Source organism: Octopus bimaculoides, chromosome Z (genome assembly GCF_046866305.1).
Source record: "Octopus bimaculoides isolate indiv1 chromosome Z, ASM4686630v1, whole genome shotgun sequence".
NCBI lineage: Eukaryota > Metazoa > Mollusca > Cephalopoda > Octopoda > Octopodidae > Octopus > Octopus bimaculoides.
Genome location: NC_142944.1, coordinates 32343506 through 32366894, shown reverse-complemented (window position 1 = coordinate 32366894; position 23389 = coordinate 32343506). Strand labels below are relative to the sequence as shown.

The 23389-nt window shown below is 35.7% G+C and overlaps 1 protein-coding gene across 2 annotated transcripts in view; it reads right to left on the bottom strand.

Moving 5' to 3' along the window:
* The window catches only part of LOC106870596 (serine/threonine-protein phosphatase 2A 56 kDa regulatory subunit delta isoform), a 55528-nt gene that overhangs the window by 11063 nt on the left and 21076 nt on the right, over positions 1-23389 (bottom strand). For both annotated transcript variants that reach the window (XM_089365108.1, XM_089365109.1), the window contains exons 7-13: positions 19211-19270; positions 17594-17756; positions 17451-17501; positions 14269-14388; positions 14031-14155; positions 11977-12078; positions 1526-1598 (exon numbers count right to left, since the gene is read on the bottom strand). In XM_089365108.1, the coding sequence (XP_089221234.1) occupies positions 1526-1598; positions 11977-12078; positions 14031-14155; positions 14269-14388; positions 17451-17501; positions 17594-17756; positions 19211-19270 (694 nt within the window). The remainder of the gene's footprint in view (positions 1-1525; positions 1599-11976; positions 12079-14030; positions 14156-14268; positions 14389-17450; positions 17502-17593; positions 17757-19210; positions 19271-23389) is intronic.

Sequence of the window (23389 nt, the reverse complement as noted above, 5' to 3'; positions counted from 1 at the left end):
TTCAATTTGGTAAGCTAATGTGTTTTGCGATCTGTTTCATAATTTTGAAACAACATCAAATCTCAAATTCTTTTTTAATTTTATCATAACTTTAGGTCACAGTGTCAACATTATGTGAAGCTTTCTAAAATTAAGTATTTGGAGATGTAATATTAAATTAGTTTCAGTAATTTATAATAATCTTTTCCTTTTTCCTCATCATTTACATTTGTGTCACTAAAAAATAGCTTATGTTTGTATCACTGTTATAACAACCCCCACCCACATATAACATTGCTTCGTTTAGTACTGCATTTATTAAAAACGTATCTAGATCAATAAACCAGATAATATTATCCTTATATATCAAAGTGGCAGGTTGGCAGAATCATTAGCATGCCAGGCAAAATGCTTAGTGCAATTTCACCTGTGTTTATATTCTGAGTTCAAATTCTGCCATGGTCAACTTCACCTTTCAGAGGTCAATAAAATAAGTACCAATTGAGCACTTGTATTTGATGTAATTGGCTTACCCCTACCCTTGGAATTGCTGGCCTTGTGCCAAAATTTGAAACTAATATTATCCCTACCTGTGTACACACACACAATCATTTTTACAACAGCTTTTTATCAAGATGGCATGGTTTGGACAAAACTTGAGACAGTATTCTATGGTTAGATGCCTTTCTTAATACCAACCCATTTGATTAAAGTACTTTATACTTTTTTTTTTTTGCATACTGAACCACTTTCAGATTTGTTAATGGGAGGAAAACAACAACACTGCTGCTAAAACAGTATTAATACAAAGACAAATGGAGACAAAGCAAATACACATGCAAATATATGACAGGCTTCACATTATGTACAATGATTGATTATTATTTTACATATAAAACATATGTATTATTTTGCTTCTACTTTTATCATATGTGAATCCAAATGTATTTTCCAAATTCACATTACTATTCTAAATATACTATGTATTTTAAACAGAAATATTTCAATGCCAGCAGAATAACAACTCTCAAATTTTGAAAATAACCAACTTCACAAAATAAAAAAGTCCTCAAGCAGTTCTGAGAGCCTGCCTACACTAAGCCCCATTTTATGATTTCAAGCAGGTGGAATTCATCTCTGGAAGAAGACATAGCAATTTTAACCCTTTTGATACCAATCTGGCTGAAACCAGCTCTGGCTCTGTAGTAAAAATAACTTGTTTTCAAAAGTTCTGAATTAAAATCTTCCACCAACCTTAGTCACAATTTATGTTCCTAACACCAGATTTATAAACAAGTCATTTTGCTAAATTCTTTGTTATATTTAAAATTATTTGAAAGAAACACAGAGCAGCTCAAAATAAATATGGTAATGAAAGGGTTAAGAAACATTACCAAATAACTTTATGCCACACACATAGCTGAAGTAAGTTCTGTATAGAAGATAAAATGTTCCCTGGGTAAGTAGCCAATCCTTTGTCACTTGACTTTGATAAAACTTTGATATATAAACTATGTACACCACTTAATGAAGTTTTAAAATTTACCTTAGGATTTGTCATGGCTAAATTTTGCAATGTGTTCCAAGCATCATCTCTCTGTTTATTTCGTTCTTTTTCTCTGAAAGTTAAGCACATCAGTTTCAATGAAAAGGAAGATTCAAAATTAAGAACTTGGAATTATAATTTATAAGTTATTAGAGCAGAATTTATTTCACAGACATACTGTTCACAAAACTGAAAATATATCTATAATTCTTTTACAAACAGACAAAATTTATATTTTCTCTCATGCTAGTAAATTCAGAAATTCTTAATTGCCTCCCCTGTTTCATTGAACAACGCTAGTTTTTATTTTTGCATTTTATTTTTCCTACAATGAAGAAAATTTCAGTTAATTGGAAAACTCAATTACATCACTTAAATACATATCTCTCCAGTCTTGAGGAATTATAACATTTCTCCACATATCTTATGAGATTATACAGAAGATACATTTGTTGCCTCTAATATGAGCATTTCTGCTAGAATATCCACCAGTTTTTAAAATTTATGCAACATACTTCTTGCTTTATTGAAAATAGGTGGATAAAGTGTTTTATTAAAATTGGATGGAAATGTGTTCTAAAAATAAACCGGTGTTTGATGAGAAATTTAGCAGGTCTCTAAAATATTCTTGCCACTGATGAAGAATCTTACTTGAGTCTTTAGTGTTTTGCCATCTTTGACTATAATGGATACATAAACTAGCAACAACTATAGTTGTATGCTCTTCCAAGAAGATCACAGGCATATTCAGTCCACCACTTATTTTTGGACTCTTGATTTCCTTCTGAATCATTTACTTCAGTTTTATATTTGGGCCATTAAAATTATACTTTCTAGCAATAAGTGTTGCATATTAATTGCTAAGCCAGTCCATGTTTTTGGAATCTGTGACTTACAATACTCAAAATTGGGTAAACTTTTTTTAAACTCTTGAAGACATTCCATTTAATACTAACCTCTAATGAATTAAGTTAATTATTTGATAGAATTTTCTTTAAACACGCGCGCGCGCGCACCACCACCCCACCACCCCCCACACACACCCACACACACACACACACACACCATTTGCTTGTATATTATGTGGTTGTTAAGTAACTATCAGCAGTGGGCAATTTTGATAAGGGGGATGTTTTGCATGTAATTAAAAAGCAGTATTCAGGAAATTGCAATTGAAGTTATAATTGCTGAGGGCTTCAATAAATGAGCTGGTTAAAGTTTTGGGATATTTTAGGTAATCATGGAATGAAATAGTCTACAGGGTTGAATTTGAGCGCCAAGTTCTTAGAAAATGAAAAGATTCACAAAGGAACTTGGAAATAGTCAGCTATTAGAATATGGCACAATATAAATTATCTTTTAAGAAGATTTAAATGATGTGAGAACTGTCCAGGTTTTAAGTGGTGCAGAATTTGACAGGGATCGTAATCTTGTATGAACCAAAATCAAAATATCTCAGCTATTTTTAAAGCGTACTATACAATAGCTGTGTTCAAATGAAAAAGCTCTGACATGAATGGGGTGAAAACCTGGTCAAAAAAATATTAGCTAAAAAGTGGTGTGTGACTTTAAGTGACAAAAAAAAAAAAGTGAACTGTTTAAAAATATATCTATTTGTAACAGATATTGCTGCTACTAATCCCTTGTTATTTTTAGGTGCAAACGCAAATTTAAGGTTGAACAAAATCTGCATTTAAGAAATATTTACAATATTTTTTTTCTATAATAAAGGTAAACATAATTAATCAAGACAGTAAGTGTTGCTGGAAAAAAAGTGAACTAGACTGAAAAATACAGGCTCAGAATTCTAGACTATTCTTAAATATTGAACCTAGAAAAGTACAGAACAAGCAGTAACTTCCTCACTGTGGCTGTGTGGTAAGTAGCTTGCTTACCAACTACATGATTCTGGGTTCATTCCCACTGCGTGGCACCTTGGGCAAGTGTCTTCTATAGCCTCGAGTTGACCAAAGCCTTGTGAGTGAATTTGGTAGATGGAAACTGAAAGAAGCCCGTCATATGTATATAGACATGCGTAAGCTCGCAAGGAATGAAGCCAGTATGCTCCGCTGGATGTGTAATGCAAATGTGCATACCCGTCAGAGTGTAAGTATCTTGAGAGAAAAACTGAACATAAGAAGCGTCAGTAGTGGTGTGCCAGAGAGACGATTGCGCTGGTTTGGACATGTGGTGAGAATGAATGAGGATAGCTGCGTGAAAAAGTGCCACTCCCTAACAGTTGAGGGAACCCGTGGAAGAGGTAGACCCAGGAAGACCTGGGCTGAGGTGGTGAGGCAAGACCTTCGAACATTGGGCCTCACCGAGGCGATGACTACTGACCGAGACCTTTGGAAATGTGCTGTGCGTGAGAAGACCCGGCAAGCCAAGTGAGATCGTTGCCAGTGCCCCTGGACTGGCTCTTGTGCGGGTGGCACATAAGATGTACCATCCTGAGCGTGACCGTTGCCAGTACCGCCTGACTGGCCTTGTAGGGTTTTCGAGCGAGATCGTTGCCAGTGCCCCTGGACTGGCTCTTGTCCGGGTGGCACATAAAAGACACCATTTCGAGCGTGGCCGTTTTCGTGCGGGTGACACGTAAAAGCACCCACTACACTCTCTGAGTGGTTGGCGTTAGGAAGGGCATCCAGCTGTAGAAACTGCCAAATTAGATTGGAGCCTGGTGTAGCCATCCAGTTGCACCAGTCCTCTGTCAAATCGTCCAACCCATGCTAGCATGGAAAGCGGACGTTAAACGATGATGATGATGATGCTGATGCTTGGGGTGTGTGTGTGTGTGTGTGTGTGTGTGTGTGTGTGTGTGTGTGTGTGTGTGTGTGTGTGTGTGTGTGTCCAACATCGCTTGACAACCGGTGGTGGTGTGTTTACATCCCCGTAACTTAGCGGTTCGGCGAAAAGTGACCGATAGAATAAGTACTGGGCTTACAAGTCTTGGGGTCAATTTGCTCGACTAGAGGCGGTGCTCCAGCATGGTCACAGTCAAATGACTGAAACAAGTAAAAGCGACTAAAAGAATATATATATATATCTATATCTATATCTATATATATATATATATATATATGATGTGATTACAATTAGTTACCACCGTCATTTCATTGCAGGAGAGTTCACTGCTATCAATTCATGGCAGGAGAGTTCAATGTGAGGAAAGTTTTTATTATTCTTTTCCTGTGAACTTATCTCCATCCAAGATGCAAGCAAAGACTTTTTTTTACCTAAATCTCAATGTTCTACAAATTTCTCTTCCTCTTACTATCTAACCATTTCACCTTCTCCCACTGATTCCCCCAACTTCATTAATAGAAAATCCCAGTGATTCACATTTTCCTTTATTATAATAGCTTTTATTTTCATTGCTAGAATATTCATGAATACATATTCTGATTACATTTATTTCTTTCAACATCCGAGGCATTTTGCCTTAATTTCTCCAGATGTCATGCCAATGAACATTAATATCATTAGTCATCATAGTAGTAGTAGTAGTAGTAATGAAGGATCTTTCTGATTTGACGGGCGCCACTTGTTTTCTTAACGAGACACTTTCAAACTTGGGACACTGGTAGAATGTCATATAAAAAATCTTTTACTCTTAGTGTTATTGAGAAAATTTTATCTTTATAAAGTTATTTCGTGTTAAAATTGTCGTATTTTGGTAATTTCAACCAATCACTGACGTCTATTGAGGTGAAAACAATTACTGCTGTGGTTTGTCAACAGGACGTTGTGGCGGTGTAATGGGATCTTTTCCCTTGAATAAAATTAGTGCCGTTGTTTGTCAACAACAACTATCGGCGGTACTGTTATTTATAGCATCATTCGTACATTTGTACTGGTTTTAGCTTTAGGGTTAGGGTTCGGGTTTTAGAGTTAGGGTTAGGGTTTTAGGGTTAGGGTTATGAATATTTTTGCCAAATTTGGTGAAAAATTTGTGACGGTGTATTGAACAGATTTTCACCAAATTTGGCAAAAATACTCATAACCCTAATCCTAACCCCCTAAAGCTAAAACCAGTTCAAACACTCGAACGATGTCATAAATAACAGTACTGCCGATAGTTGTTGTTGACAAACAACGGCAGTAATTTTATTCAAGGGAAAAGATCCCTTGACACCACTAGAAAATGTTGTTTACATTCCACAGCAATAATTGTTTTCCCCTCAATAGACGTCAGTGATTGTTTGAAATTACGGAAATACGACAATTTTAACACGATAACTTTAAAAAGATAAAATTTTTCTCTGTTCTATAAGACAAAATATACAAGTATACGAAGTTTTAAAGTGTTTCAGTAGAAAACACACTAAATAAAACATAAATAAAAAATGGTGCCTGCCAAATCAGAAAGATCCGTAATGAAGTTTGCTTTAATTCCTGTTAGAGTAAACAGATTCTTGAATTCTCCGCTCGATGAATCCATGTGTTCAGGGGCCTATTTAAGCAAAAACTAAATGAGCAGTCACTAAAACTATTTCCCTTCATTCTTCCTCACCCTTATTAAAGTTAGATATGCACATGCTTGTCATTATCATCATATTTAATGTCTGTTGTCCATGCTGGCATGGGTTGGACGTTTTGACTAGAGCTGCACAAGACTCCAGCCTGATCTGGCATGATTTGTATGATTGATTTCTAAGCATAGTTTCTATGGCCCTTCATTAATGATGTCAAAGGGTTTACACAGATGCCTACATAATACATAAAGTTTTACATTTTAGGCACCTATGTTAGTTTACATATATGTACACATGCTTTTATGCCTAAGCATATGTATATGTATTGCATATAATAATATTAGGGATAAAAATCTAAAATTTCAGGTAAAAACTCAATTAAAATCAATTTATTAAAAATTAAAATTAAATTAAGTTTCACCGTATTAAATATATATATATATATATATATATATATAGTTTTAGGGAAGAGAACCAAGGTTCATGAACTCATCAATGAAAATCCACTGTCACATATAGAAAAATTAATAAGTAAAAGCACAATAAATAAGTATAATATAATACAAAGTAAATATCATGTGAGTATATGAGAAAGCATTTAAGGGTGCACCTTTCAATATCATCAGAAGTTGACCGATACCTTATGACTGCACACCTGCCCCATCACCCCCTTGATTTTTGTTGGGGTTTGCCCCCTGATGACTGTGGGGTTGGAGGGAGTCTAAATATTGAGTAGCATGTGCATATTTACCTATACCTGATTTCATTGACATGTGCAAGGACCCACTGCATCCAAGTATGTGCCCCAAAAAGTACCCTTCTACACAGATATCAAACATATTTCCTTACATGCTCTCAATCTCTTCTGAAGTTCACAAGCTTAGAACAGCCACGATCAATGTGAGCACTATGAAAGGTTGGTCTGGTGAGACTTGAAATTCTTAAGTGAAGAAATATGGATGTCTGCTGCATGTAGAGAACCTAAGCTAGACTGCTTGTGGAGAAGGAGTATAGATTTAAATTATTCTGGAGAGAATAGTTGTGGGGTGAGCAATGTAGGTATACTTTTGGTAGAGGAGTAGAAAAGGTGATTGGGGTAGTCAGGATATGTGATGGGATTATCAAGTTAGGAATAGTCTTGTATAAAGTAACAGTAACATTTATCTCTGCATATGCTCCACATACTGGATGGACACAAGGACTGTTGCTATGAGTTCTTTCTCCAGACTACCTCAACAACAAAGGACAATAACCTTATTATCATAGCTGGCAACTTCAATGGTCATGTTGGACAACACATCAATGGATTTTATGATGTGCATGGAGGTTTTGGCTTTGGCACTAAAAATAAGGAAGAAACAAGGCTGCTAGAGTTCTGTGACACAAATGACTTGCTAGAATAAAACACTAACCAGCCATTTAATCACTTATCAAGTATGATTGGCACTCAAACCAGATTGACTACATTTTCACCAGAAACAGGGATGGACAGATGCTTGTAAATGCAAAGTCCTTTCCCAGTGAGGAATGTACAACTCAACATAAGTTAGTGGTTAGCAACTTCAAACTTAGGGTTAGATGGACACAAAAGCACAAACCAGTTTAGGAAAGAAAGTGAAGGAAACTCCTGGATACACCAAACAATCAGAGGTTTGGAGACATTCTGATTAAAACATTTGATGAGGAAGAGGAAAAAGCTGTGACCATATGATGTAGAGGACAACTGGAAGTTCTTATGAGACAACCTTCTGAAGACTGCAGGCATAAGTTGTGGCTGGGGCAAGGTTTCTGCCAATCAAAGAGTGACTTGGTGATGGAACAGTGAGGTCAGCTGAGCCATACAAGTGAAGAAGAGATAGGCTTGGAAAGATTGGTGAAATGGAATCAGCAAAAAGCTGTATCGGGTAGTCAAGAGGGAGGTTAGGTAACAAGTTTATCAAGCAAGGGCAGAAGCAGAAAGGAAAAGATTTGCCAATGTCTTACAGCATGAAGATCAGAGACTTGAGATGTTCCAGATCACTGGACAGTGAGTAAGAGAGAATCTAGATGTTGTGGAAGAAAAGTGTGTACAAATGGATAATGGTATGCTTGTACTCAGTGACTCTGAAAAGACGCATGGAAGTACTACTATGAAAGGCTATTTAAATGTGGAAAATGAATGGAAAGAGAATCTCACTTATGTGAATCCAACAGAGAAAGCAACTAATCATGCTGACAGCAGTATGATGGATAAAGGCAATTCAGGATAAGAAGACCGGGAAAGCCCCTGGTCCATCAGCCTTACCGCTGAGATGCTTAACCTACCTGGCGGTGTAGGATATGGTTTAATCACCAGTATAGTTAATCAGTATAGTTCAGCAAAGTATCAACAATAGAACTGTAATGGAAAGCTATTACAGAAGTGAACCTACCAAAACAGGATACAAGAAAAGGATGCATAAAACTTGGACAGAAATAGACATGCTCCCTATCACAGAGCAAAGACTTCTAGACAAAAAAAAAAATTGTGAAAAAGTTAGTGGTTATCCCAATTGGAACTGAAGATCTCCACAATAGTGAAAGAGTGTGAAAGTGACTACACTGAACATAAAGAGCAAAAAGTAGAACAGGGATTAGCAGAAGGACCAATAACTACCCACAAAAGAAACAGTTGCTCAGATGATGAAGTCTATTTTCTGAAGGGAAAACTGTTAGAGAAAGACAGAAACTAACTACTTACACTTGAATGAGGCATGAAATAGCAAAAGAAAAAGGCTAGCAGCTCTGAGAAGAATTGAAAGAGGGAAAAGAGGAATGAATTGTTAACGAAAATCTACATCAGAAACATAACACATCCAAATACTGTGCAGCCTCTGTTGCTGTGCAACTCTTGGGGGTTAAAAATGAAAGAAAAACAAAGGATAAAGCCACATGGTGGGAATGAAGGCTTGAGAACCAAATTGAACAGCTCGAGAAAGACCTTTCACAGTTACATACAAACAGAGAAGAAAATGGTGAGGGGAGGACATGGGAACAAACTGCAAAAGAACTACAATATAAGACACAAAGGACTGTCTCATAGCAGATAACGTATATGATTTTCTGGAAAAGGAGAATTTACTACCAGAAGAATAAAAAGGATGTAGGAAGAAAACAAGGGAAACTGCTGATCTGTTATATACAGATAAAGTATTAAATGAGGCACATGTAAGAAAGAAGAATTTAGCTGTTAGATGGATAGATTACAGGAAGGGTTACAACATCTCAAAGAGCTGGCTGTTGGAGTGTCTGAGGATGCTCATGAGTCAATGAGAAGATTAGGCAACTTTCTGGAGAAAGCAATGAGAATGTGGGAAGTAGAATTGACATATGCAAATGAATTGCTAGGCAACGTGAAACTATGCAGTGGCATTTTCCAAGAAGACTCACTCTCTCCATTACTTTTTGTCATTGCGCTAATCCCCAATAAATATACTGAGAAAATCCAGGCCTACCTGTGAGCTTGCCAGATACAAGATGAGAATAAATCACCTACTTTATGTGGTCAACCTCAAGCTGTATACAAAAAAAGAGACAGACCTAGATTCTTTCATTCAAACAGTGAGAGTTTTTAATAAAGATATTGGAATGCAGTTTGGGGTAAATAAATGCACAGTACTCATTATGAAGAGAGGCCTGAAGATAAACTTTGATGGCATAAAATTATCACAAGACAACATCATTAGATCGCTGTGGAGTAACGAGGGTTACAAATATCTAGGAGTGCAAGCCAATAGGATAATGAAAGGGAAAAATGAGAGAAAGTCACAAAAGAGTACAAGGGGAGAATTAAGACAGTACTCAAAACAAAATTAAATGGTGGGAACTTCATTAAAGCCATAAATACATGGACTGTGCCCATACTGAGATACTCTGCTCCCATTCTGAAATGGGCAAAAGTTGAGCAACAAAACTTGGATAGAAGAACTAGAAAGCTGCTCACAATGCATAATGTGTTCCACCCTAAAAGCAATACCAAGGGACTCTACCTAACAAGAACAGAAGGTGGCAGAGAATAACTAAACAGAGAAAACACTTAATACTGTGATACTGGGTCTGAAAAATTATATTGTGCAGAGTAAAGAAAGAATACTATCAGCAACCAGAAACACCCAAAAAGTGGCTGAAACAGTAGGAGAATTGAAAGAGAAAAGGAAGAACAAAGTAAACAGATGGAAAGAAATGGAACTACATGGTTAATTTGTGCAACAAACTGAGAAAGTTATAAGTAAAGATCATTGACTCTGGTTGACAGACAGGAACTTGAAATGAGAGACAGAAACAAGCTCTTAGATCAAACCTGATAAAGGCAAAGATTGATAAAATTCAGTCAGACAGCAAATGAAAAATCTGCAGAAAAGGAGATCAAAATATCCTTGAGTGAGTGCAGTATATTAGCACAAAAGGAGGGTAAACGAAGACATGAAGGTGTAGGCAAAAGGGAGCATTGGGATACTAGCCAAGTGTGTAGCTAAAAAACAACAGAAAAGTGGTATGAACATGAACCAGAGGCATGAAAATGAGAATAAGATCTTTTGGGATTTCCTGATAAAAACTGACCATATTATTGAAGCAAGAAAACTAGATATGATTACAAAGGACAAAATAAACAAACAGTGTAAAATCATAGACTTTTGCAATTCCCTATGATATCAGAGTTGATAGCAAAGAAATTGAAAAACATCAGGATTTAACTATTGAGCTGAGGAGACCATGAAAAACCAAGCCCAAAATTATTCCAGTAGCAATTGGTGTACATGGCACAACATCCAAAATACTACCTAAAAGACTGACAGAGATTAGCACTGAACCTTGTATTGTCAACCTGCAGAAAAGTACCATTCTATATTCAGTAAGAATCTTTATGAAGATACTTAAGATTTAAGGAGACTTGTCACCAAACTTCAAAATAAAATACCTAAGATTTGAGGAGACTTGTCACCAAACTCCAAACTAAAACTAGCATGCACAGGCAGCAGTAGTGTTTAAGCAACTGTTTCAATAGCAATTTATGTTAATCACAGTATTTTCCATGTAACTGAAAAGCTATTTCACTTCTGCCAGAAAGCGAAGTTACCAACAAATTGAATGCAGACTTTCTAAGCTAAATAATGTATGGCATTAAATGTAACTCAACCACAGAGTCAAAGAGAGAATAAACGGTGATACAATACATTTGGAACTGTTGTGTATTTGTATCAGATAATTTTTGCTTTGGTTCAGGCATTAAGACATCATCTGTGTTTAATCAATGCTGCATACAGAGGTATAACATACTTCGAGAAATCAGCTCATCTTTGAAAAGAAATCTATCATTATTGCTGTTATAGCTGGTTAATATTTCCCTGGTTTAGGAATGTAGATAACAAAAGAGCATGATGACAATTTCTGTTATACTGCAGATGATCAACATCAGTTATCAACCTGATGGTCATATCAGTGATCAATCATTTTAGTGTTTTGGAAATGCTCTTAAACTTAGCAACATCAAATAGCAAATGACATTTCAACAATTCTTTAACTTCCAATTCCTGAACATTCTATCATGCTTATATTCCTTAATTTTACTATTTCTTCTTAGGAAAGTTTTCAGAATCATGACATTGAGTTAATTGATGTAATTTACAAAAAACTTTACACGCACATTATATGTGTGAGTGTGTGATGGGAAGGAAAGGGGGGAAGGTGATATCATTAACGGATTTACATTTTTAAGACAAAATTCTGAAAAGAAAACATTTTAAATGTTAATCTATACAAATATCACAATTTAAATATTTTCTTCATAAGAATTTTAGGAAATATTTCCCTCTAAAGATATCTCTTTGGCATTGTTTAATTATAGCGGAATTTAGACAGATAAAATACCATGTTTTGAAGAGTAGTCACGAAAATCAAGGACTGTGAATTATTAAAATCCTCATAGAAACTTTTAAATATTTGGAAAAATATACTTACTTCTGTCGTTCTGCTTTATACTGAATAGTGCACTCATCAAATAATTTCTGATTAATTTCCATGAACAATTTTAATGCATTATATATCAAACCATGGATTGTTCTAACAGAAAATTAAAAAGACATTTCATTAAAAATAAAACTTGATTAATCAAGTACAGGCTTTATGAAAAAATGATTTTATTGATAAAATAAACTTCAATTAATTTAAAATGAACAATGGAAAATTGAACCAAATTTCTTCCAGAAGAGAATAGTAAAATTGCTATAATGTTAAATTCTGCATTAAATTGTAGACCTAATTAAGACCAGATAATGACACCTGTTGTCTACCTGTTTCATTGATATTATACAGCACCAAATGTCATAATTTAAATACTTAAATATCTATAAAACATCAGTGTCATTGATTTACAGAAGAGCAAAATTAGTAGAGAGAGAGGGGGAGGGGGAGAGGTGACAAACTAAAAATGATATCCATTATGGGTGGCTAATTGCAACATAAGTAACTTTTCAATCACTGTTTTCCTGTATGGATTTTGTCTTAGCATATGGTTGGCAATGGGTACATGCTATTGACAAAAGCTAGGGGCAATTTTCATCTGCTACGGATGTATTTGTGTTTTTCAATATAATACATTTGTCAGAGATTATCTCTGGATGAATATCACAGTTAATTTGCCCATTGTGATGTATCTGCATTAAGTATGATGCACAGATGGTTATACACAATAGCTTGATATGAAAAACTGCTTGAATAAAACATGCATGCATTAACATGTATTTAGGCAGAGATGTAGTGAAATATCATCTAAATAACTTTTTTTATTCACTGACATAGGACACATCCCTTGACCCTCTTCAGGGACACCAAAGCTTCTAGAAAGTAGTTATCAGCTAACCACAGACCAGATCCCAATGATTGCAACAGATTCAATTCCACTAAAAGGCACCCAAAGAATATATTGTGGTGTTAAATCAGACAACAGGTTAACTTCAACAACCAAGAACAAGTACAGTTTCACTCTGTCAGGCTTCTTCAGAGATTCCTTCTAAAAGATTTCAATTAAAAGGCTTTAAGCAGCACAAGGCTAGTATTTATTTCATTGGTGTCTTTTACCAAAACATTAAGTTATGGGGATGTAAACACACCAGCACCAGTTGTCAAGCGGTCGTGGGGAACAACACAAACACACACACAATGGGTTTCTTTCAGCTTTCATCTACCAAATCTCCCTATAAGGCTTTGGTTGGCCTGAGGCTATAGAAGACACCTGCCCAAGGTGCCATACAGTGGGACTGAACCCTGAACTATGTGGTTGGGAAGCACCAGAAACAAGTATTTAACAAATAACCTTCTAGAATTATATTTAAACATCTAATAATTTTAATTTACATATCAAAAAAAAAAAAGAAAACAAGTCTTCTTCAGAAAAAGATTCTTGACCCACCTAGCAAACTGCATTTTAAATCTAATTAAACAAAAAGAATCAAAGAAACTAATTTCAGTCCCCAAGAGAACTTATATTTATGTATACCACATGAACTGAACGTTCCAACATAAAAAAATTGTTTACACTGCACTCCATCTGAAATATAAACCTTAATTTGTTGAGCAAAGCCATAACATTTTGTTGTACTAAAGATGCAGAAAAAAGTGTCCACAACCACTAGGTTCAGAACTGACCTGGGATTAAACTATAACAAAAGAATATACAGGAAAAAAAAAAAACGAAAGGGCTAACCAACTGTACAGAACAAACAAAAACAACTTTTAAAGTTGTCTGTAGAAAAGTAAGGAACATTTGAAATACCATGTGGAAAAACTAACACTTAAAGTATCACACTTAAAACATGCGTAAAGTACCAGGTCATAAAGTTATGTTTAAAAATTCCTTAAAAAAACCCTTAACAAAATTTTGAGAGTTGATAAAAATGCACAATTTTTTAAAGAACTATCTTCTTAAAACAGGATAGAAGATTTAACTCTCTCTCATAAATAGTTATACATTTTAAAAAATAGAAAAGATAAAAAGGAAAATCGCTGTAACTTACTTATTCCAATGTTCTTTACTCATATAAAGTGCTGGAAACATAATAGGGAGAATAACAGCCACATTTTCATTAATCAAACTTAAGATGTACTCATTGTTCCAGAAGTACAAGGCTCTTTCAGCAACCTAGACAAAAATTAAGGGATAAAGTGTTACTTATACAATCCATTCTAATAATTTAAACAGAAATCATAATTTCTTTACAATGCATTTCTATTTAAAAAATTATTACTACTAACCTGAAAATGAGGACTAGAAACACATTTTGACAATTGTCTAAATAATGGCTGTACAACTTTTACAAACTCTCCAGGCTCAATGACATCCAGAATTTCTTCTAATTCGTTCAAAAACATGACCTACAACAGAATCAAGTTTTAAGTTATTTTCTAATTCCATAACATTTTTGTTTTAATACTTAATGAAAAATATTAGCATGGAAATATAATTTTCTACTATAGGCACAAGGCCTGAAATTTTGAGAAGACTGGTACTTATTTTATCAACCCTAAAAGGATGAATGGCAAAGTCGATCTTTAACAATAATAATATTATTTCAAACTTAACACCATTTTAGGGAGAGGTGGGTAGTTGATTACATCAGCCCCAGTGCTCAGCTGGTACTTATTTTATTGACCCCAAAAGGATGAAATGCAAAGTTTACCTACATGGAATTTGAACTCAGAACATAAAGAATAAGCGTTTTTATCTAACATCATGATGCTGTTCACTGCTTTGATAATAATAATAATGGTTTCAAATTTTGCCACAAGTGCAAGCAATCTTGGGGGAGGGGATGAGTCAATTACATTGACCCCAGTGTTCAACTGGTACTTAATTTATCAACTCTCAAAAGGATGCAAGGCAAAGTCGACCTTGGCAGAATTTGAACTCAGAACGAAGCGATAGGCAAAATACCACTCAGCATTTCATCTAGCATGCTAATGATTCTGCCAGCTCACCATAATAATAATAATTACTTAGAGGTGCATTAAGTAGCGTTGAATGGAATAAGTGTATACAACCATATTTAACATGCTTGTGTACACTTGAGCTTAGAAAGACAAACATTGCAGAAATTGTGAAAAAATTCTCATTATAGACAATGCATGTGAAAAACACACCATCCAGGCTATGGATGATGCCATAGGACCATAAGAAATGTGTCACTGCATTTTGAACGTTGCCAGTTAGATACCAAGCTAATGTTCATAGCCACAATGAATTTTTTACAAATTCAAAATGTTAAAATTTAGAAGAGTTGTTAGATACACAGGGCAACAGGAGAAAATTGTCGTCATCATATTATTAATAATAGTATGAAGAAAATATTTCTATTACTTATAAAAAAAATATTTTTAAACCAGAAATCTCAGGTTTAATTTTTCTTGCAGTGTTCCATGTCTTGATCCTGCATCATTTTGGTGTACAAAGTATTAAAACCCCTCCGTATTTGCTGCATGCTCTTTCTGTATGCTGTCCAAAATATTGTGATAAGTAGGATAAGAATATTTTGTTACAAAGAGGTCATTTCTATCAACTAAAATGGCTTTCAATCTTTCCATATAACAAAAATGCCCACTGCACATTATAATAGGTCCCTCACCACTATCCACACTGCCCTTGCCAGAGCACGTTCCGTGGACCGTGCATCTGCTCTCTCCCCCTCACCATTCTCCGAGCCTTCCGGCGACTCCAGTCCGACCCCTCCACTTTGCACATCTTCCCTAACTGACCCCTCCCCTTCTTCAAACGAGCCCACAATCTACAAGACCTCTTGGTTCACAGCTTATTCCCTAATCTAACCTCCCAACCCGACTCATTCCCCTGCTCCCGCCCATGCTTCCACACTTCCCCTTACCTCTCCAACACCACCCTCCTCACAAGCACCCATCATCGACCCTATCATATCACCGACTCCTTCACCTGCACTTCTAGCAACGTCATCTACTGCATCTTCTGCTCTCTGCCATTCTCTATACATCAAACGGGACGCTGAGACATCCGACTCGGCAACAACACTCCCGTCTCGCACCATTTCCGGTCTACCGGTCACTCTTTACAACACCTGTCTACATTCGGATTGTCCTTGCACAGGGGCCATCCAGACTCCCGTCTTTGCCGTGAGCAAGGATTAATCATCTCTCTTCGCTCCTTTGCGCCACATGGACTAAACTCTCCTCCCCTCTTCATCTAACCCTCCTCCTCTCTCCCTCTCACACCCACTTCCTCCCACCTACCTCTCCTCTCTTGCTCTGGCACCTACTTCCGCTCTTCACTCTTACCCACCTTCTCCCTTCATTACCCTACCCCTACACATTCCAATCCCACCGTCCCTATATATCCCATCCCATAGACCTCCACTCTTGCTTCCCCCACACCCAACACCACCTCATACACACACACGTGCACCTTCGTTTTGGGATCACCACTTTTACTTTATTATCTCTCCTTCTTCCTAGCTCTCCTGTGTGACTCCTCTGTCCGGCATTCGCCATGATAGATCGCCAGCCACTATTCCTTTTTCTATTTTCTCTCCCTGTTTATTTCAGTGTTCCTTTCTGTCGAAGAGCATAGGCTCAAAACGTAAAAGACTTTCTCACTTCCCGAGCATTAAACTAATACATCTGTTTGTTGTTTACACACCCATCTTCATCTTTTGTTTTTTTGTAAATTCTCACTATAATAGGTAACAGAAGATGTCAGTAAAGTTTTCAAGTATATTTCTAAACAAACAAACAAAAACAACCCATTAAAACTAAATTTGTAAGTCTCAAAAGAAACAATTACCAGGAATGGCAAATATCTAACTTCACAATAGTAAACATTCTCCAGACATTTCTCACCCTCAGTATATATGCTGACGACACTACAATCAAATATATTTAAGATCAGAATATACAAAAAGGGAGATTCAAAAGTTGCAGACTAATCCTCCAATGTACTATTAAACATTCCATGGAGTACTGCACCCACCTCTAGGATAGTGCTGCTGCTGGAACGCACACTGATATTCAAGGCAAAATTCAGGGAAATCCCAATTAGCTGATTTGCATTCCCTTGGTAGCAGCAGGTTCCAACCTCTGGCCCAGAGGCATGGTGTTTCTGCACTCTGTATTTTCTATAGCCACTATAATGCCCTTTACTTCTCAGAACTGCCTGATTTCAAACTGCTACCATCCAAGAACACCCAACATACTCGTCTCTCCACCCCCTATTACCCTTGGTGCATCCATACTAATCACTATGTACTATCCTTTTCCCTCAGAACATCACCTTTCTGGATTCTCCTCCCTGCAACAGTAAATGGAACTTTAACAGCATCAATTTTACCAGTCTTGAAAAGCTCATAAGACATGAGCTCTGTACCTTCTGCCAAAATCAACAAAAGAAAGACAAAGAAAACAAAAACATGACTTACTTCTTTAGGACTGTGGACTTTTGGCCAAAATTTCAATAATGTCATTATCACCTGAAATTTAAAATAAAACAAAAGTTAACATTAGATAGATATTATATAATTTCCAACACTTATTATAAAAAAGTTAAAATGAAAGCACTCACCGGTTCTGTTAAACTAGGATCCTTTTCAAGAAATTGGACCACACAATATGCTAGCTGGGGGTGATATACACTCAAAGACTTAACTTTATGAAGAGGTAATAATACTTTGAGTAAGAATACTTTATGTTCTTCTTTTAAAGGCAAAGCAAACCCGTTAATAATACTGAAAAATTTAAAATAGAAAACATTTTACATCTTTAAAAATAGTTTAAATACAAATACTATATATTTTCATTTAAGAAACAAAATACATATCCAAGGAAAATTCTTTTTTAATATATTGATCATAAGATATTCAACAGGGTTCTAAACAATAGCTGGAAGTTCGAAATAAACTTTACAGCCCACAAAATTAACATTTACTCAATATAATCCCACTCTCATAAGAGAAAAACCAATTCCTTATTTTTAAATTGACTTGGACATTTAGATGTGTACAAAGAATAAATATATTTCCTATATGTTTCTAAAAGTCATGGCACAATACTTTTAAATATACATGACCGGTACCTATTTTCAAATTAGATAAACTTTAAAAGAATGAACACTATTTTTAATATTTAATAAAATAGGAGATAACTAAGATTTTCTCCTAAAAGTCTGCTAATGAGCATGATTTGAGCATTATTGTTAATGATCTGCAGTGGACAAATCACATTTCTAAAATCATCAAAAAGATATCTTATCACACAGCAAGACTTTTGTCAGTCACTCACCAGCTATCTATGGTTGTTGTACATCCACACTTACAGTATGCATCTCCAGTCTGAAACCTTATCTTGTCCAGAATATCAATTTTCTAGCAGCTGTCCATAGATGTGCAACCTCTGTCAGTTACCATATCTTGGAACATATTGCTTCTCCGGGCAGTGACACACTATAGTTATGATGTCAAACAGTGACTTTGTAGAAGCTCACGAGCAGTCTTTTCAATGACTTTGGTCACCTTTCTGAATTCAATGTTTCTACCACTCATGGATATGCTTACAAAATGAAAAAACAGCACAGCATCTCTAATTTTCAGAAACATTTCTTGAGACTAACAATTGTCAAATATAAAGTAAACTACCTACATCAGCTATTAGCTATCAAGATATTGCTTCCTTCAAAACTTATCAAGAACTTTGCAACCCCAACTTCTGACATGCCTATGCACTCTTTCCTCTTTATGACTCTTTTACCGTTCACTTTTTTTCTTTTTGTTTTATTCTATATACTATGCATGTACTTCTAGCTTTCAGTCTTTTTTTTTTACTTGCTTTATATCTGCTTTCTGTCCCCCTTTTTTTTTTATTCGATTTATATCTGTTTTCTGATTCTTTCTTTAACCTTTTCTGAGAGTTGTAGCGCACCTGAACACTGTATACAATAAGCTCGCTGTTATTATCAAATCACTTAGTAATTAAAACATTTATTCAAAAATATACACTGACAATGAAAGACCAAAGAAGATGGCAAGTCAGTTCTCGGTATGCAGGGCCAAAATGGTTACATGATGTTCTGCAAACCAGTCCAATCTAAATTGGTAATGGAAAACTGGACATTAAAATAAATGGTAAAGCTGATTTGAAAAATTTTTTTTTAATCTAAAATCAATAGTTTTAAAATTAAACTTACCTTCCCAAGATTTCTAATAATTCAGCTATACCATTATGATGTTCTGTTTCATAAATGAACCTAAAACATAAACATTAGATTATAAACATGCCCTTAAACATGCAACAATGATATACTGTACGCTTTACCTGATGGTTATTTCCCTCTATGGTTCCAACCAATTTTAATTCAGATATGTTCACATTTCAGAAAGTTGTTCTAACCATATCAGTTAGCAGTTTGCATCATGCAATTAGCACCTGTTACTTAGTTCTGTATATCTCCACAGTTTCATAGCTTACAATACACTGTGTGTGTACTCACACACACACACACACACACACATATGTACACACAAAGTGTATTGTTAACTATAAATATTTATCACCTTTTATTGTACTTATGTACACCAAACCCAGATTATCAAAATGGAATTATTCCTTGCTCTTTTACAAAATGTAGTTTTCCAACCATATCATTTTCCTTGATCATTAACAATTTTATTCTTCAGAGTTTCCATCTCTGTTTTAATGCTACTACTTACTCTGCCAACTCCACAAAACTCATTCTCACTAACTACTACTGTCTTCATGAGTGCTGTACCATAATCAGCTTGACTTATTCCCAGCCACTCATTGGGCTTCAAAATGTATCAATCCTGACTCATTTTGTACTTCCATCCAACCTACTGCCCATTCCACTCAATCAAATTTTAACTTCTACCACACTCCAAAACTAATGTTACACCAGCTCACCAAACTAACCCCTACTACCCTTACATTCATTGCAAGTCACATGGTTGTGACTATATTTCATCTACCATTCTCCACAGTTGGACATTTAATCTTTGGTAGGGATCTCCATACCCCTCATTCCATCTGCAAATGAATTTCAGATCCAGAGTGACTCTGAATGGTTCTTGTTTCATACAAAGTTCTCATATCAGACAAACTGAACCCAACAATGGACACTCAACTTAGGACAGTTCACCAGTTTGTGATGCTATGCTGTTGATATTATGATCTGGAAGCATTTAGCATTTTCTTGTTTCTACTTCCAACAACAACATGACACCACTGTCAAATCACCAATAAGGATGGCAGCAGTCTGACCTCTACAAGGCCAAGCACTTTGGTAACTCCTTAAAACTCACCTGCCTTCCTACTTAAATTGTTCTCAGATCATACATTCACTCCATCCACAACCGATTTGTGCTCATCAATTCATGACTTCTCCTCCTTTTCCTCCCACAACCACCAGTCCATTCCACATACTTCCTCACAGATTCGTAAGTCCAACACCCCTAGTTGCCTCTGTTTCCACCCACAACTGCTCCACCAAACTTCCATCAAAGTATCCTGACCAGCTCATTATTACCCTAGGTAGCACCATCTTCCATCACACTAACTACACCATCTTTTCTCTCTTATTTAGTCTCTCTTAGTCACTTTCTTCAACTGTTATACTACACTTTAGCCCAGCAGCTCTTCTTACCAACATTGTGTGTGTGTGTGTGTGTGTGTGTGTGCGCGCGTGCACATGTGTACTACATATGTGGGCATTTATTAGTGTATGTGTGAAAGGTGTTTAGGTTTAAGAGCAACATTGTTCAAACAGAAGATAAATTGTTGCTCCCAAAAGTATAAAACAGAAGACAGTAAAATGTAGATGAAAATGGCCTGAAGAATTGAAGTGATGAACAATAGGCATTTGTGGTTCAATGCTATTTCATTGGATGTCTAAATACCCACTAAAAGCAATCAGCTGATCTATGATTGGATTTGCATGTATACAATAAGCCATGGTTGGCATTTTATACAGTAAATGACATTTTGAGAAGTGCAGATAACATATAACTTAGAAATAGGGATGAAAGGGACGTTTATAGCAGGAGTAAGAAAAGGAAGAGGTTGAATGTGGAGAGGGACAAAAGAACTGTGGACTAGAAGGCTTAAAAAGAGGAGGAGAGTACTCAAGAAAGATGTAGCAGAATTATATGCTGGAGTGATGAAGTGGTGAGATGGAAAGTAAGAGAAAAAGGACAGGGGTAGGTGATGTAACAGATAGGAGGAGATGCAGTCAACAGAGAGGAAATGAATATAAGCAGAGTCAATGGCTGGTTTGACTGATTCAACTTCTATATTATAGGATTTAAAATATTTAGTGGGACTTGACCCTCAAAGTCAATGCCAGTTATAGGGACAAGGGAGGGAGTTTGAGTAGGAGGATAGCTGATTTGGTCAAAGTGGAGTGAAATGAGGAGGAAGTTGGTAGAATTGTTAAAGATACATGTGAAGAGATTGTTGAAGCATTGAGGATAGGGGGGAACAGGTCAACAGATGGAAATGCAAAGGAAGTTGATAGAGCTGTTAGAGAAAAAGGTGAAATATAATGCAGGTTGGTAGGAGTTAAATAACTACTTGCAGGGGAAAGAAGATGGTGCTGATATGGTTTTGATGTGACAACCATACAGCTCTGGTAGGGCTGGTGAAATTAGTAAAGATTTGGCCCTGAAGGTAACCAAAGGACAGGTTGGAGTAGTTGAATCCCATTTTGGAGCTCATAGCCACTTAAGCAACCCTTAACTCCTCCAAACATATGTACACACAAAAAAACATACAAACTCAGAATTTCTCAAACTTACACACACAATCATTTCATATACAACAGACAATTTCTTGCATACCCTTCAATCATTATCCCATCCACCCCCATCTCACTTCATTCACTCTTGTTGAAAACCTCCTAATGTTTATTTCCTGCCCATCACAAATCATTGGTCACATTCACAATAACACTGCTAACAATCTTAATCAACATCACATCATTTTTTCCACCCATCTCTTGAAGACATTTTTTCTTCTTGACAACAATCCAAAATGTAATTTTCCTTCCTTCTCTTCAAAGAAGTACATTGCTGTTGCTTGTTGTTTTTTTTCAGAATGCCTCTTTTTATCCATGTGTCACTCTGGATATATTTACCATGCTGATGATGCACACCAAAATAGATCTGCACTATCACTCACCTCATTTAATGAACAAACATACATTCATGCTCCTCAAAGTTCACTATTCTACAACACTACACTTTTAGAAGAGAATTTATTAATTTACATTTTAATATTTGCCAATACAAGTATCAGCTAACATAAGTGAATCAATTCTAGTTCCTTACAGGTAAAGTAGCAAACAATAACAATATTTTACGAAAGATATCTCAGTCTCGATCAACAAGGTTTCATTTTCTTTGTTAGCTTTTATATATTTTAGAATACTTCCATAGAATTGATTCAGCAAATCAAGATGAAAATTGCACCTTTTCGTAAGATCTCAATACCTAAATTTCACTACTGAATCAAAGAAATATCAAATTAGTTAAAATTAAAACTCAAATAACTAATCTAAGATGTTTTTAAAGACCCACTCACCTCCCCTGTTGAGTCCAACCCCCACTACACTCCTCATCCTACACTAACCACTATACCCAGTAAATACTTCCTCCCTTGAACATAGAGCCTCAGGAATTTCTCCTTTAGGATTTCCTGCAGATGGTGACCTGCAACAGTCTGTTTCAATGGCATATTAATGGCATGAAGCTTGCTGGTCTTGGAAAACAATGCATCTTCTTCCAGACTCAGCCGGCAAGCAAGAGGTAAACTGTAGCGAATCAAGCTCATCAGCCAATTTCACTGTATTACTAATAATTTATCAATCCTACCAACCAAATTTCAATTTACAGTAACATGCTATATATGATATCACAAATTACTGAGTTCCATTTTCTGTCAAACATGTACACCTCTGTTCTGTTTTCTAAATGGATTTATGTTTAGAGTTTGTTCCAAGTTCAAAACATTTAGATAAGCAACTACCAATTATTGATCATTGTTATTTCTTAATTGCTGTTAATTTTATGTTGTCAACACAAAATGTTTGCTATTCTATTATTGTAAGCATTTTATGAAATTCTACAATTTGTGCAATCTATAAATGTTTCAAGTAAAGTTAAAAATGTAAATACAAAAAGGATTAGCTGCATCACAGAACGACTTTTGGACACCACAGATATACTTTTCAGACACTATGCTACAATGCAAACTTAATTTGTCCTTTTTTTAAATAGGCTTATCACCATTTTGCCACTTGCATTTCACATTATCATCATTTAATGTCCACTTTTTCCTTGCTTGCATGGTTCAG